The 18,130-nt window shown below is 40.0% G+C and overlaps 1 protein-coding gene across 1 annotated transcript in view; it reads right to left on the bottom strand.

The window, feature by feature from the left end:
* LOC124804616 (probable E3 ubiquitin-protein ligase HERC1) overlaps nt 1-18,130 on the bottom strand; it is a 790,356-nt gene that overhangs the window by 583,850 nt on the left and 188,376 nt on the right. The window contains exon 14 of the mRNA XM_047264817.1: nt 12,542-12,697. Within this exon, the coding sequence (XP_047120773.1) occupies nt 12,542-12,697 (156 nt within the window). The remainder of the gene's footprint in view (nt 1-12,541; nt 12,698-18,130) is intronic.

The raw sequence follows: 18,130 nt of genomic DNA, 5'->3' as shown, positions 1-18,130 counted from the left end.
CATTATAGGATGAAATTAGTGATTGTTTCGTAACTTAAATTCTATTGTTGACGTATAAAGAAATATAAATTCTGTACTAATTATAAACGTATGGAGGAACAATTAATAGTATTCTTAAAGGATCTATTTGGTTCTATTCGAAAACATGCTAGCAAAGCCAACCCTTAATTAATTCCAAAGCAATTAACAGTTTTGTCAAAAGTATTGTTTGCATAATGATATGTGTTAATTTCATCATTTAAACAAATAATTCGGCCTAACTCTTGTAGTAGAAGAAAGCGTTAAAAAGAACCAATTTTTCGAAGTATTCAGTTAATTTAATGAGTTAAGTTTTAATTGAAATTTCTGTAAATTAAACATCAAGCAATGTGTAGTTTCAGCACCTATTATAGTGAGGATATATAAGGGCCCGATTTTTGGTCCGAAGACAGTCAGTCCACAGCTGAGTTTAAGAAACGTGTTGATTAGAATAACGACAATGCTTCAACTTAACTGTGAAATACGTGTTACACAATTAGGCCGTGTGTTAAAACAATGACAGTGTCTGCTCCATACATACCTTTGAATTCTTCAAGAACAGTGAACTTTGTGGTTACGTTTTTACTGCTCATAGATGTTCAATATTATGAGAAGGAAAGTAGGCACAACAAAAAGATTTTCTCACTTAAAGCTTTCATCCAATGGCGTTTCCAACAACACACACACACACACACACACACACACACACACACACACACACATTGCAAGCAGCAGTACCAGTGCCTTACAGGAGTGGCAACTGGGTGGGGGAAAGGAGGAGGCTGGGACGGGGAGGGGGGGAATAGTATGGTGGGGATGGTGGACAGTGAAGTGCTGCAGTTTGGGCGACAGGCCGGGGAGAGGTGGGGAAGGGGAAGTAGAGAAAATGGAAACACATAGAGAGGAAAAGAGAGAAATAAACAACAACAAAAAAAAATAGAAAAAAAAAGACTTGGTGTGGTGGTGGAATGATGGCTGTGTAGTGCTGGGATGGGAGCAGGGAAGGGGCTGGATGGGTGAGGACAGCAACTAATGAAGGTTGAGGTCAGGAGCGTTACGGGAATGCAGGCTGTATTGCAGGGAAAGTTCCCACCTGCGCAATTCAGAAAAGCTGGTGTTGGTGGGAAGGATCCATATGGTACAGGCTGTGAAGCAGTCATTGAATTGAAGGATATCATGTTTGGCAGCGTGTTCAGCAACAGGGTGGTCCTCCTGTTCCCTGGCCACAGTCTGTCGGTGGCCATTCACGCAGACAGACAGCTTGATGAGATAGGTGATGTTAGTAACTGGACTGGAGTAGACGGTGGCGGGAGGATGTATGGGACAGGTCTTGCATCTGGGTCTATTACAGGGGGATGAGCCATGAGGTAAGGGATTGGGAGCAGGGGTTATGTAAGGATATATGAGTATATTGTGTAGGTTCAACAGGGCCATGACTTCCTAAAATCATGCCTTGAAATATGATCCATTCTGTTTGAAATTTTGCCCACCACATCTGGAACAACTTTCCGTTGCCCTCCCAATCTCCACAATATCCTTATCAGACCCTATGTTCCTTCTGCGCCCATCTCTCAACCCTTTGGCTCCTATCCCTATGACTGTCCCTGCAGCAAGACTTGCCCTATGTACCCTCCTACCATCCCCTATAACAGCCCTGTAACTGGCAAAACATATCCTAACAAAGGGAGAGCCACCTGCATGCCCTACAACATGACATTCATGACCTCGGCGCCTGTTTCTCCACAAGCACCATATGAAATCTTCCATCACACACAAGTTTCTCAGTACTACACAGGTGGGAAATAACACTACAACATGTCTTTGGTTCTCACCACCCACCTGGGCTTCATTTACGTTAGTTTCTTCCATCTCAGCCTTACTTCGCTGTAACTACTCTTTGCTTCACTCTGTTTTAGTTTTGTACATATTTCATTGTCTTTCCCGTCTATTTCTCACTGCTGTTCTCCCACCTCTGTTACATACAATGCACTTAGTTTTTCACTTTTATTAACTTATGGATGATGTTCAAGCAGTAATCTCTGTCTGTCTATTGCCCTGTGTTCCACCTTTTAAGCTCTCAGGTTTTCAAATCTCATCCTATGAAGTCCCCAACAATCAGTTTTTCCTTCTCATCCCTTATGGTAAGTCTCCCCTGACCTGCAGTTCTGGGTGACTTTCCCGAAATCAACCCCTTTTCCTAGACCTCTCCAGTCCTTTTCCTTCACTTCTCTTCCTTCCCTTTCAATCCTTCTGCCAGAAGAAGGAGCCACTGGCTCTGAAAGCTTGCCAGTTACAATAATCTTTTATGTGTGTGTTCTGTTACCGCTTGGTGGGTAGATTTTCTATCTATCCAATTAAATAATTTTGTCAGTAACTGATTGTTTTTGTTGTTATATCAGAAGAAAACAATGAGGATTCCTTTTTCTTTGTTAATAATTAACATACTGACCAGTTACTTTATTTCAATAGGAAAATGTACATATGAAAAAACTTTAGCATTGGAAAATATAATATAACTGGATAGATATAAAAAATTTATTCCTCAAGTGGCAGCAGGAGAACTGCACATATAAATGTTGAGGAAATTTGCAAGTTTTGGAGGCAGTGGCTCCTTCTTCTGGCAAAAGTGTTAAGGGGAAGGAAGAGGAATTAAGAAAAAGGACTGACAAGATTTAAGAAATGGGTAGAGTTTGGAAAAGTCACCCAGAAACCTCAGATCAGGGAAGGCTGCCCGAATGGGATGAAAAGGAAAGACTGATTGTTGGGCACTGCAGCTGATGAGATTAGAAAATCTGAGAGGTCAGAGGTGGAAGAAAGGGTAATAAGCAAGACAGAGGTTACTGACAAAACTGCATGCAAGCGTTAAAGGAGGGGAAAGTTAACGACATTGTCTGTGGTAGTGGTATACGTGTGTGTGTGTGTGTGTGTGTGTGTGTGTGTGTGTGTGTGGAGGGGGGGTTAAAAGGCCAGAAAGTAAAAGATATGAAAAACCAAATGGGACTGAAGAAAGGAATAGTTACTGAGAAGAAATACTGAGACTGAAGAAATTACTGTAAACTAAGGACAGGTGAGTGGCGAGAAATGAAGACATGTCATAATGCCCACTGCCACCTGCGGAGTTCTGAGAAGCTAGTGTCCAGGGGAAGAGTACAGATGGCACGTACAGTGGAATAGACACTGAGATCACAACTATAATGTTATAGAGCATGCTCTGCAACAGCATATTGGTGCTGCCAGTGTACATCCTCTGTCTATGCCCATTCATCCTGACAACTTGGTGATAACCATACCAATCTAAAAAGGCCAGACAGTGTTTACATAACACCTGGTACATCACATGTGTCATCCACAGTTGGCCCTCCTTTTTGTAGTGTATGTTTTGCCTTATACACAGCTGGTATAGGTGGTGGTATGAGAGTGCATAGGGCAAGTCTTACAGTGGGGACAGTCACAGGGGTAAGAGCCGTAGGGTTCAGAAATGGGTGCAGAAGGAGCACAGGGCATTGTCTGACCAGGATTTTGCAGAGACTGGAGGGTGGGTGGGGGGGAGGGGGGTGAAAAGCTTGTAGGTGCGATGGGAAAATAGATCTAATTTCAGGGCACGATTTTAGGAAGTCATAGCCTTGTGTAAGTATCAGATCAATACATTTGAAACCAGGATTGTACTGAGTGACAAGAGGTGTATTGCCAAGCTGTTTTTGAAGGAATCAGCAGGAACATGATTAGATGTGAGGGCCGGAAATTCCGCTTCTGAATGAACTCACCTCGGCCTTCACTGGACGTAATTACCCCACTAGCCTCAGCAACTTTTCCAAACTTTATCCATTTCCTTAAGCTCATTAGTCCTTTTTCTTTATCCCTCTTACTTCGCTTTCAACCCTACTGCCAGGAGGAGGAGCCACTGGCTCCAAAAGCTTGCAAACAATGCCTATGTATTGCAATGGTGCTGTCTCACTTATGGATTACAGTGGACATACAAGTTTGTGAAAGTTTATATGTTGTAGATAATGTGCAAATCTTTCTTCGTTCACAACACTATTTGCTCATATAACCTAAACACACATGGCAACCAAGAGTTGACGTAAACTTATTTGTAACTTTTATATAAGTAATCACGTAACTAGACTGGAGTAATACTAAAGGAGTGTTCATAAAACATAAATTTGCTTAATTATGACACTGAGCTCATCGTGTTGCCACTGTACTTACATTTGTAGATATTTGGTAATACATGCATATAATTTCAATTTTGAACAGATTTCCAGCTAACTAGTATGTATATTAACTTATCTGTCCACCTGACGTTTACTAACTTTCCATGCATTTTGTATCTGTTATGCCCTGGGTGTCATTCAACTTTAATGATATTGTAAAATTCCTTAAAAAAAAGAGACACCTGATATGGAGCTTAAACAAGAATACAAAAGTAAAGGAGATGAAAGTGAATGACCAGACAAAAAAAAAAAAAGAAAGGAGATGAAGATTAATTAGATTTGTTTGGGAAAAAAATTGCAAACAGTTACTCTTTATAGGGCCCCCTGTAACAAATCTAGGCCTTTGCTGTTTCAGTTTGGCATGTGTCTACATAATTCCGATACTTAATTTTTTTCCCTTGTTACATGCATATTCTAGCTGAATCTCATGCATAAAGTTTGTGTGCGCGTGCGTGTGTGTGTGTGTGTGTGTGTGTGTGTGTGTGTGTGTGTAACGTAACAGCCTTATATTTCAAATAGGAGTATATGAATCGAGAGATTTAGTCATACTCAATACACTATATCTTTCATTTTGTTATTTTATACTTATGTTTATTCCTTTCACAGTTGTCATTCACTATCTGAAAATATTTGGAATAATTAAATGTCCTCTAAATAACAAGTCAGTTGTGCTTTACAAAATTATGATGGTTTGGAATTTCATTAACACATTCTGTTAAAACAATAATTTCTCATCCATGAAGAAAATCATTCATTCGTGTAATATAGTTTCATAAAATGAATCAATAGAGAGTTCTAGCAAAAACACTGTAAATGTGATTAATTATTGGAAATGTAAACAGTTCAGTAGATAATAATCTTTAACAGGGTTGGTAAGATAGTTGAATATATCTAATAATGTAACTTTAGGAGTGAAGTCTCTGTAACTGGTAGTAATTAAAATAGTGAAGCACTTCAGTAGCAATTTGCATATCTAAAAAGCAATATTCAAAATGAATATTTTATGAAATTTTGCATAAAAAATCAAATTATGATATAAACCTGTGTTTAACATACTCGTTTTATGGTAAAGCTTACTGCCATGCTCAAGTTTTCATGAACTTTTAATTTTTCATTATAACTTTACAAACACAATTAATCTAAAAATGAGTTTGGCATCATAGACTTTTACATTTCTATTTAAGGACTGGCGCACAGCCAAGTGGCAGTGGTTGTCAGTACATTTGTTGTATAGGATTTGTCCAGAAAGTAATGTGATTGCATAGAATTATTATTATTATTATTATTATTATTATTATTATTATTATTATTATTATTATTAATTTGATAGGTTCAACAACTTAAAATTCTTCAAAGTATGAGCCTTCTACATCAATACATTTTTGACAGTGTGACTTCCATGTATCATAAGGTTACATATTGCTGACATTGTCAGTTTGGGGGCGATCTGCAATGTATGATAACTAAAGCAACTTCACAAGTCAAGATCACTATAAAATCATTTTACTGGATGACCAGTTTCGACATAGCTATGCTGTCATCATCAGTTCTTATGCCTTTTTACATGTTGTACGGAAATTTTAGAGCATAAGATCCAATGATGACAGCATAGCTCTGTCAAAATTGGTCATCTCATAAAATGCTTTTTTAGTGCTCCTGGCTTGTGAAGTTTTCTTCAGTCATCCTATCATAACCTTTCTGGAACACATCAATTGGGATGCTCTTCAGAGAAGCCATCAAAGTACCTTGCATGCTGACACCAGCTCACGATACTTTTCTTTGGGGTCCCTTTTCAACCAACGAAACACAAAAACATCCGCGGGGGCCAGGTCGAGACTGTAGAGTAGCTGTGGCACCATTGTCACATCAATCCGTGTCAGGAAGGCGGTGACAACAAAGGTGGTGTGAGCTGGTATGTTGCTGTGGTGCAACTTCTATGAAGGGTGGAACTCCTTTTGGATGCAAGCAACCCTGTGATTTAGTCTCTGAAGCACTTCCTTGTAAAATTAGTGTTTTTTGGAGAGATATTTATACACACATATTGCCGTGCTATCCACAATTGTCCTTGTTTTGTTGTTGCTGGGTACACTGTACTAGTATAAGATGATCTGTGGTTGGGGGGGGGGGGGGGGGGGGCGCCAAGCCATCATTGTGAATTCATTGGTGTGTCATCCAACCACCCACAAGCAATATTAGACCAATAACATGTTACATCATCATGTTGAAATGTAGCACATCCATCAGGGTATTCTAGTGTCAGCAATGACTGCAGGTCCAAACCACACATTTAGGCAATTACTGCATAATGTTGGTAAATCACAATGAGAAATACTATGGCTTTAGCAGTCAGTAATTAACATATTTTTGTTTCTCACACACCTATAGTTAATACGACTGACAGTGGATATTGAATGGATACAAAGAAAAGCAGCACAAATGACCACAGATTTGTCCATCAATAGGAGATATCATGAAGATGCTAAAAGAACTGAATTGGCAAACACATGCAGATAGACGGAAACTATCCCAAGAAAACTACTTAGAGTGTTTCTAGAATCAACTTTAAGTGATTAATCCAGGAATTTATTACAACCTCTTATATATTGCACAGATAGGATCTCAGAGGCAAGATTAGACTACATGCAACACGCACAGAGGCATTTAAGCAGTCATCCTTCCTGCTAACCATACTTGAAAGGAATGGTAAAAATCTGTAGTAACTGGTGCACTGGAAGGTACCCTCTGCCATACATTGCACAGTGGTTTGCAGAAATCACTCTACGGAGTGAGCAACTGGTGACTCGGAAAAAAGGAGCTGTTGCTCTTTGGATCCAAAATGTGTCTCTGGTGATATAAGTGAGAGCAACACGGAGTCTATGGCAGTCTGCTACAACAGTATCCCATACTGAAACAGTCACTGTGGCATAGGCCATTAGAGTAAGAAACTTCCTTCAAGTTGCAGAAAAACATGCTGTAAGTAATGCATATGTATGTGTTTACATACCTTACAGTTTTTGTCATCCATGAAAAGAATAGAAAGTGAAGAACGACCAGCTCTTTATAATATAAGGTAATTGTATAGATAAAAAATCTACTCACCAAGCAACGGCAGAATACATACATAAAAGAAGGTTATAACCGGGCAAGCTTTTGGAGCCAGAATAGTTGAAGGAGAAGGAAGAGGGGAGAAGGAAAAGGAGTGGAGAGCTTTACGAAAAGTAGTAGATGTTGTAAAAGTCACCCAGAACTGCGGGTCAGGGGACACTTACTGGATGGGATGCGAAGGAAAGACTCAGATCTTTACAATGCTGCATTAAAGCAGTAAAATCTCTCTCTCTCTCTCTCTCTCAGCTTTTATTTCTGTTCTTGACATGAAAAGATAGTTTGCAAGGAGCATGCAGTAGCTCACATTGGAGCAAGAGAGCTGCAACAAACTGACTCGCAGAGCTACTTCTCCACCCTCCACTTCCCTAGCACTCATGACTCAGCACAAAGTGGCTCATAGGTGAAATAGCTCCTGCCAGCTCCCATCATTTGCCCATCACTCATTGCTGTTGACTCCAAATGGTGTGTATTGCAGGGTGACTCTTGTGTCACCCTGTTTTTTGCTCTCTTGGCTCTTTCACTGATTCAGCTTGCAGCATTCCTGGCTCCTTCACTGGTTCAGTTCACTGTTCGATCAATTCTCTCTTCAGACAGCATTCTCCACTTGGATTCAGCTCATCGTGAATATTGTTTATTATAAGAAAATGCAACAATGTGTATTTTTAAATTTTATACACATGTTAGTGTGTATATAGATTACAAAGTACAAAGTGCATATATCTGTCCTCATTTTAAGTTTTTACTATTTAAAAAAGTGATTCTTAATAGTGAGTTAAATGTTTCCATATAATGTATTTTTCATTGTTTCATGATATGTCAAGCACACTGTTTTTGCCTAGAAGACAATCATGCGATATGTGATATAATTTTACCAATAGGATTTAAAAAGGGGAAAAAGCTATTATTGCACGCAGAAATAACCTCTGGCTCTAAGAAGCTGAGCAGGATTACGTTCACTTGATGATTCTAGAACAGACATTGGAGAAATCATTTCCACGAATTGTCGTACTGATGTCTGTTTCCACTTCAGATGAAGTTCTCCTTCCAGAAAGTCGAAGTGAGTCTCAGTCTGTAGACAGCCTTCCACTGTCATTTGGATCCTGACGAGATACTGATTTTTTTTATTTACTTATTTATTTATGTGATGCAGTCGTCTCAACTGATTTTCATTTGCAACAAATCTTAAGTAAATTTGCCATTGTTATAAAGCTGATCACATTAAATAAAATTATGTCATATACATAACATTTTAAAAAAAATTATAAACATGCTCTACCCAAATTATAGTTCACAAACACTTTCGTGCACAGTTATCTGATAAAACTAAATTATTTGCCTGGCGCAAAGGCAATGATGGGTGGACAACTATGAATAATATCAGTTTCTATGCACTCATTGCATAAATTGTAGATGAGAAGATTTAAAGCAGTACCTTCTTGAGTTGATACAGACCTGATGCATGGTGACTATTTTCATACGTCATATCATTGACTAGCACTAAAAGAAAGAACAGGGTCTTGTTATAAAATGGGTGTACTTCAGAATGAATTAGCAGCTCGTGAGTCACGCTCAGATGGCTCAGTTGGTAGAGCAATGGCCCACGGAAGCCAAAGATCCCAGATTTGAGTTCCAATGTGGCGCACAGTTTTAATCTGCCAGAAAATTTCAAGAGGTGCACTTGTTTCAACGGCAACAAGACTGTTGTGCAAAACTGTCATCATTCAAAAGGTAAGATAAAATCTACAATGGGGGAATTTAGAGTCTTCCTAAAACACATGTTACGCCAATGATATAACTCATAAAATTTTAAGTAAAACAATGGTATGAGCAAAGACTGCCACTCACCATAGGATAATGGCACTGAGCAAAGGGCAGGTACTTAAACAAGAACTGCAGTACTGTACTGAGATTATGAACCTATGTTCTTCTTCAGAACACAACAAAATCATACACAGTATAAATCTACTACTACATTCCCAAAATTAACATTTTCTCATCGTTTACAACATTTTTTATGACTCCTATCAAATTTCCTATGTTCACAATGTTAATTCGTACCCAATTTTCTGTCAACACATTTACGATTTTCCAGCAACTTATGCTTTATGAAAAAATGTTCATGGAGCAAAAGGTGACATATTTGATGTAATATGACACTGGTTAAGAATAATTAATAAAAACTGGTTAAGAATAATTAATAAAAGACATGGAAAAGTAATGGAGGAGAATCTTGGCGAGGAGCAGTTTGGCTTTAGACGGAATACGGGCACCGGAGATGCAATAGGGCTCCTATGAATCTTGGGAGAAAGGTTTACTGAAAAAGGAAGAGACCTATATATGTGCTTCATCGATCTAGAAAAGGCATTTGACAATGTGGTTTGGGACAAGCTGGCGACTATAATGAGGGAAAAGAGAATGGACTGGAAAACCAGAAGACTTATAAACTCATTATATCTTAATCAAAAAGTTTCAGTTAAAGTGAGAGGAGAAAGTACAAACTGGATCAGACTAGGAAAAGGAGTAAGACAAGGATGCTGTTTATCATCTACTCTTTTCAACCTCTACTTGGAAAATATGATTGACCAATGCTCATTAGATGACAAAGGAGTAGAAATTGGAGGAAGAAGAGTAGGGTGTTTGAGATTTGCTGATGACATGGTCCTTCTAGCCACAGGGGAAAAAGAATTACAGGATTTGGTGGACACCATTGCAACTAACAGAAAAAAATATGGAATGAAAATTAACACAAATAAAACAAAAGTATTGGCACTAGGAGGAAATAAGGAAATAAAAATTATGCTGAATGGAGAAACACTAGAACAGGTGCAAAATTTTAAGTATCTTGGAAGCAGGATAGACACCGACTGGAAGTGCACCACAGAAATTAAAACAAGGATAGAAATGGCAAAAGAGGCATTTTATAAGAAAAGGAGAATCTTCTGCAGCGGTCTGGACAGAGAACTCAAGAAAGAGACTCATAAAATGTCTTGTATGGAGTGTTCTTCTATATGGCGCCAAAACATGAACTATGAGGAAAAAAGACAGAGAAAGGCTGGAGGCTTTTGAGATCTGGACATGGCGGAAGATGGAAAGAATAAGTTGGATGGACACAGTAAAAAGTGAAGAGGTACTGAGAATAGTGGGAGAGAAAAGACAGTTACTAGATGTAATAAAGAGAAGAAAAAGAAATTGGATTGGGCATATATTAAGACTGATAAAAACAGTTTTAGAAGGTTATGTAGAAGGGAAAAGGAAGCGAGGAAGGAAGAGATTCCAGATACTGGATGACATGATGGACGGTACAACATACAGCAGCCTTAAGAAGGAAGCAATGGATCGCAGAAAATGGAGAGGCAAAAGACCTGCTAATATAGCAGATAACTGATGATGATGACACTGGTATGGCATTGGCCTTTACGTAGTGTTTACAAACGTTATACGGTTAAGTTTCTTGACACTGGGAAATTTTACTCAACAGATCTGAACTGGTAAATATCAAAACAATTTGTGCTTTATCTCCTGCCACTACCATCCTCAACTTGGTGTGGTGGCTGATGGGAGTAACTAGGATCATTCAAATAACGTTTCACATGTTTGACCATTTGTGGCACTAGTTGACACCTTTGTGTTGCTCAAATGTTTCTGGTTTAAATAATGAAACACTGCACCAGTTAAGTATTTTTTCATGTTTAGCAAAACGTATTTCAAGAATTTATTCTCATTATCAAGTGCAAATATTTATGTAAGTATTTTTTATGTTAACACTGTGTGTGGGGGGGAGGTGGGGGGGGGGGGGGGGGGGGGGGGGGGGGGGGCTGGCCACTCGCATGCGTGTGGTTTTCTGCATAATGGAGCATGCACAGTACCTTATAGCCTCAAAAACACCCAAAATACTTATGTAAACATCTGTGCTTGACAATAAGAATAAATCCTCGAATAGTATCATGCTAACCATGAAAAGATACGTAACTGATGCAGTGTTTCATTATTTAAATAAAGAATTACACATTTCCAGGTTTTCCAAAACCTTTAATCATGACAAAAGAAATTAAATCAAATGTTTCGACTTCCCAGACAGTTATCTGTTCCATTTATGTCAGCGGGTAAACATTGTATAAAATTCAGATTAACTTTTATCGGTTAACAAACAAGTCTCTAATGAATATTTTGATACCTATTATGTACATGTATCATACATAAACTTATATATATATATATATATATATATATATATATATAAAAAACAAAGATGAGGTGACTTACCGAACAAAAGCGCTGGCAGGTCGATAGACACACAAACAAACACAAACATACACACAAAATTCAAGCTTTCGCAACAAACTGTTGCCTCATCAGGAAAGAGGGAAGGAGAGGGGAAGACGAAAGGAAGTGGGTTTTAAGGGAGAGGGTAAGGAGTCATTCCAATCCCGGGAGCGGAAAGACTTACCTTAGGGGGAAAAAAGGACAGGTATACACTCGCTCCCGGGATTGGAATGACTCCTTACCCTCTCCCTTAAAACCCACTTCCCACCATATATATATATGTCTGCTTGTGTCTGTATGTGTGGATGGATATGTGCGTGTGTGTGAGTGCATACCTGTCCTTTTTTCCCCCCTAAGGTAAGTCTTTCCGCTCCCGGGATTGGAATGACTCCTTACCCTCTCCCTTAAAACCCACTTCCTTTCGTCTTCCCCTCTCCTTCCCTCTTTCCTGATGAGGCAACAGTTTGTTGCGAAAGCTTGAATTTTGTGTGTATGTTTGTGTTTGTTTGTGTGTCTATCGACCTGCCAGCGCTTTTGTTCGGTAAGTCACCTCATCTTTGTTTTTATATATAATTTTTCCCACGTGGAATGTTTCCTTCCATTATATATATATATATATATATATATATATCAATGGAGTGGGATGCTATACGCAACTTTTACTGCTTAAAAAGTTAGCTATATTATCTCACTCCTGTGGCCCTACTGGGGTCTCTCTCTCTCTCTCTCTCTCTCTCTCTCTCTCTCTCTCTTTCACTCTCTCGCCTCGCCCCCCCCCCTTTCTCTTTCTGTCCCCCTTGTCCAATTTACACATGCAAGCATGTGCCCCCCCCCCCCCCCACACACACACACAAATAAAAGAACTGGAGCAAATGTACAACCATTGTGAGGCCAAAGTTCTATGAAAATAACAGAAAAGTTAAATGACTGTTACAGTTTACCAGTTCCATGTTTTTTGAACCCATACAGCAGTATGCCAGTAGATGGTCTTGCAAAGATGAAAGCAAGTGCTTTAGATTAGGTATAGGTGTAGATTTATCTGATACGATTGGTTCCATTTCATCACTATTTTGAACCAATGCACTAAGATTGTCCAGCTGAAACAAACAGAAATAATCGAATATATAAGATATTATTTACACTAACATACTTACTAAAATAATTCTATTCAAATTTAATGAACCTGTAACAAATCCTACCAGATGAGTGCACACAACCAATAGCATATTTTTTAAGTATATATATTTCAAATAAACCAAGACATACATTGCAAATTATGAGACATAAAATCAGATTTTCACAGGTGAAAACATACTTTAGTAATGCAAATCACGACAATGTAAAGAATGGTTAAATTTCAATGAAATTTCAATGTTGTGACCGCTAAAGATAAGAGTTATAGCTCAGATGGAGAAGAATGGGAACATGAAGTAGCCATACCCTCTTTACAGAATAGTCATTTGGCATGATTTTTGGAACTACAAAAAACTTTAAAAAATTATAGCTGGAACAAGATTTAAAAGCCAGTCTTTGCAAATACAAATCAAAAGACTCTCATTAATCCCCCCCACCCATTTCATTCACGACAACGTGAAACCTTAAATTACACACACTGACACTACACAAATCAATATAGAAAGAAGCAATTGTTTGACAAACAAAGTCAAAATTCTCCATAAATTGAGAATCCTAAACTGCATACTTTTGGGGTAAGGAACTAGCATTCAAAAATTAATATTTATTTTTTAATAAATTATGAGCAGAACTGCTGACCAGTGCTTACCACCTGGAAGCAAAATGTGAAGTACTGACAACTGACACATATAAAATTAAAAGTGACACCCTACCCAGCTTTCAGAACTAACAGCTCCTTCCTTGGGGCCAGGAGGAGGACAGGTTGTGGAAGGTTAAACAGTAAGGATAGGTTATTCATACCCTAGGATAAGAGAGACTCACCTGTACTCAGGGATAGGTTATTCCTACCGTAGGATGAGAGAGACTCACCTGTACTCAGTACAAGGATAGACAAAGATGATGTGAGAGGCATTAGAGATATCTCACTCACCCCTCCAAGGAAGGAAGTAATAGTTCCAAATGCTACAATAGTGTTGTCACTTTTACTTTTGTGTATGTCTTTTAGCAATACTGAACTTTTCACCTCCTGGTAGATCTGGCAAGTATTTCAGTTTCACAATTGTTTCCCTGACTGAAACTTCCTTTGGTATAAATTTTTTACTGGCATGAACAAGTTATGCCTTATAGCAAACTGTTCAAGATAACAACCCTCAGCTTCACAGCAAACATTACAATGATGTATAAATTTTGCTGCACTCTCTCAAATATCCCTGCTGTCATTGAACAATGGGACAATGCACCTAGGTCTCTACCAACCAATCTCTTTCCATCTGTAATGAAGTTTTCATACACTAATAACTTCAGCTATCTATATAGGTAAATATCCACAGACCTTAGAGGAGGCAATCCCACTGGCAACAGGACAGAATCTTCCCTTCCAATCCAATCCAACAATGAGGGATCTTGTGAGGGTCCTAATCCTCACACATTACCTTACTTCTTACTTTATATACTTATTCTTTAGCTTAGCTACATACTGAGTATCAAGATTCATGTAACAATCGCTGGTTAAATGTATTCAGTGGTAAAAATAAGCCTTGCATGCTGACAATATTTGTTGGATTATCATTGATGTATGTATTGCATGTACACTTGGTGTAATATCTGAATCTGTCTCAGTTGGTCAGCAGTACTCCTGATGGGTGCATTTTGATATCATCAGGATAAAATTGCATCTGTCTTGGGATTATCTTCAGTCTCATCTTTTGTATCATGTTTACAGTATAGCTGAAGTTTCAAGTGTGAAGAAATTCATTGCGTTGTGGCATATGTGATTTTTCTGAATCAAAGTGTAACTTTAACTGGTTTCAAGAGAAGGAACAATTCTAACACTAAACAACACATTTTGTGATCCATCATTAATTGTTGTCAATTAAATCCTTTATTGTTCATATCACAAAATGCTACTGAAGGAACACAAGTGACTGGCCAATTGAAGGAACAGATGTGGAGAGCAGGAGTAATGTAACACTGTCATTAATATCTTCGCAGCATTGTTACAACCTCTTGTTCAGGTTCTCACAAACACTAATAATAATAGGTCACGTGGAGGGTAAAGAATCAATTTAGAATTGTTGGAAGTACAATAAAGTAGTTGTTCTTCATTAAATGGCAAGATGAGAGGTAGTCGAAGCCAGCAAGACAGCTACTTAAACACAGAAAAAGTTGACAGCATCCACTGAAACGCTACAGTGTAAAATCATCTTTCTCTCATACTTACAGAGCAGAGGGGGGAAAAGGCAAGTGGTCAAGTGTGTGAATGAGTAAAAAGTATTTATACTATTTACAAAAATAGTAAATAGTGTCGTTAATACATTAACCTGATAGAGGCTTCTTACACATTATCAGAGTCTATCTGCCATACAGAAGACACACCAAGTAGCAGACAGACACAAAAGACAGTCACATATAGCTTTCAGCCACAGCCTTCATCAGTAAAAGAGACACACATGAACCATTCACACACACACACACACACACACACACACACACACACACACACACACACCATTTGGGATGCAAGCAGCAATTTGGAGGCAGTAGGACAGGGGACGGGGAAAGGATAGCAGTGTATGCGTGGCGAGAGAGAAGAATGCTGTTTGGTGGGGAGTGCAGGGACTAGCCTGCCAACAGGTGCAACGTCAGGAGATTGTGGAGCAACGAGGAGAGGAAAAAAGGAGCAAAAAAAGTGAAAAGCAGGGAAAGACAGGCAGCTGCAAATAAACAGAGTGGGAGATCAAAATAGCGAGGAGATGATAGGACAGATGGGGTGGAAACTGTTGGGTGGAGAGTGAATGGAGAGTATGTTACCATAGGTTGAGTCCAGGATAATTACCGGAGCAGAGAATGTGTTGTAAGGTTAGCTCGCATCTGCTCAGTTCAGAAAAGCTGGTGGTGGAGAGAATGATCCAGATTGCTTGGGTAGTGAAGCAGCCATTGAAATCAAGTTTGTTATGTTCAGATGTGTACCGTGCCACAGGGCGGTCTACTTTGCTCTTGACCACAGTTTGGCAGTGGCAGTTCATCCTGGTGGACAACTGGTTGGTAGTCATATCAATATAAAAGCTGTCCAATTATTGCAACAGAGCTGCCTAGCTGACTTTTTCAACTTGCCACATCCCCCACAACTCCCCACCAACCCTCCACCAAATCCAAATCCAGAGACAAAACATTCATGTAACACTGTTATTAACCTTTTCAACAAAAACCCTCAGCTCCACAGCAGTTTCAGTCCTATCCACAGGCCTCACCTTTGGAACTACAACCAAATTTAACCATGCTGGATGTGTCAAAGACCTACTCTCCTTCTACTGATCCCTGCAATGGAAGCATTCCTTAGCCACCAATCCCTCCAACCAAAAGCACCCTAATTCCAACACTGAACTCTGCCTCTTCCAGTTCATACCACCATCCAACCGTGATCCCCAACCCCTGCTTATCACCTTCCAGGAATTCCTTACCTCCAACTTAGCCTCACCATCCTTCCCCAGGTCCCTTCTTCATAGCACCAACCTTCCAATAGAAGAAGAGTAGCCAAACACAACTTCAAAACAAATCATGACCTAATAATCCTACCTGCAGACAATGGTTCCACCACTGTTGTTATGAATCGCAGAGGCTACCTGGAACTAGGCCCCCACCAATTATCTGACTCCTCCAGCTATGAACTCTGCTAGAGTGATCCCATCCCTGAAGTCCAACACAAACTCCAATAACTGCTTAAAGCCTTAGGCCTTTCCCAGAACATCTCCCCTGAATCCATTTCCCTCCTCACCCCTATGACATCCCCCACACCCAACTTCTACATCCACAAACCCAACAATCCTGGATGCATGACTGTGGCTGATTATTGTGGCCCTACTGAAAGAACTTCGGCCCTCACTGACCAACAACTCTAACCAATCGCTCATAAACTAGACTCCCACAGCAAAGACACCAACTACTTCCTTCACCAACTCTCCACCATCCCCACCTCATTATCTCCTGGATCTCGACTCATCACTGTTGATGCCATCTCCCTGAACACCAACATACCTCTTGCTCGTGGCCTTACCACTGTTGAACACTACCTTTCTCAACATCCTTCAGACTCCAAACCCACTACCTCATTCCTCAATACATCTTACTAACTTTATCCCACCCACAACTACTTCTCATTTGAAGGGAAGGTATATAAACAAATCCACAGCACAGCGATGGGCACCCACGTAGCACCCACCTATGCCAACCTTCTTATTGACCATCTAGAGGAGATATTCCTAGCCTCCCAAAACACAAAACCCCTAGTCTGGTACAGGATCACTGATAATACCTTCATGATCTGGACTCAAGGCCAAGATACCCTATTTTCTTTCCTTCACAATCTCAATACCTTCTCTCCCATCCACTTCACATGGTCCTCCTAAACCGAGCATGCTACCTTTCTAGATGTTGACCACCTCTTCTCTGATGGCCCCATCTGCACCTCTGTCCACATTAAACCCACCAACCACAAACATTACCTACATTCGGACAGCTGTCATCCCTTTCACGCCAAAAATTCCATCTCATATGGCCTGGCTACGTGGGGATGGCAGATCTGCATTGACAAAAACTCCATTGCTCAGTATGCTGAGGGTTTTACCAAGGCCTTCACAGACAGCCACTGTCCCCCATACAGTCGGCAAGCGATCTCCTGTGCCATTTCCCCTCACACCCCCAATCCTCCTACCTCTCCAAGAATCGGCCACAAAGGAGTGTCCCATTCATCATCCAGTACCACCCTGGTCTGGAACAACTAAACCACATCTTACGCCAGGGCTATGATTACCTATCAACGAGCCCTGAAATGGGAGACATCCTACCTGATATACTTCCCACCCTCCTAAAATGGTGTTCCATCACCCATCCAACCTCCACAACAATCCTAGTCCACCCCTACGCCACTCCCAATCCAGGGATTATATCCCTGTGGAAGACACAGGTGCAAAACCTGCCCAATCCACCCACCCAGCACTTCCTATTTGAGTCCTGTCACAGATTTATCCTACCCCATCAGAGTGCAGGCCACCTGTGAAAGCAGCATTGTCATTTACCAGCTCTGCTGAACCACTGCACAGTTCTTTATATCACTATGATCACCAACCAGCTGACCACCAGGATGGAGGGCCACCACCAAACTGTGGTCAAGGGCTAAGTAGACCATCCTGTGGCACAGCACCCAGCTGAACATAACACACTTGACTTCAATTGCTGCTTCCCTACCCTAGCTATCTCGATCCTTCCCTCCACCACCAGCTTTTCTGAACTGCACAGATGGAAGTTATACTTACAACACATATTCCGCTCCCATAATTATTCTGGACTCAACCTTCGGCAACATACTGTCCCCACACTCTCCACCCAACAGTATCCAT

Source organism: Schistocerca piceifrons, chromosome 7 (genome assembly GCF_021461385.2).
Source record: "Schistocerca piceifrons isolate TAMUIC-IGC-003096 chromosome 7, iqSchPice1.1, whole genome shotgun sequence".
Taxonomy (NCBI): domain Eukaryota; kingdom Metazoa; phylum Arthropoda; class Insecta; order Orthoptera; family Acrididae; genus Schistocerca; species Schistocerca piceifrons.
Note: the sequence above shows the minus strand (reverse complement) of the source record. Positions and strands in the feature narration are given on the sequence as shown.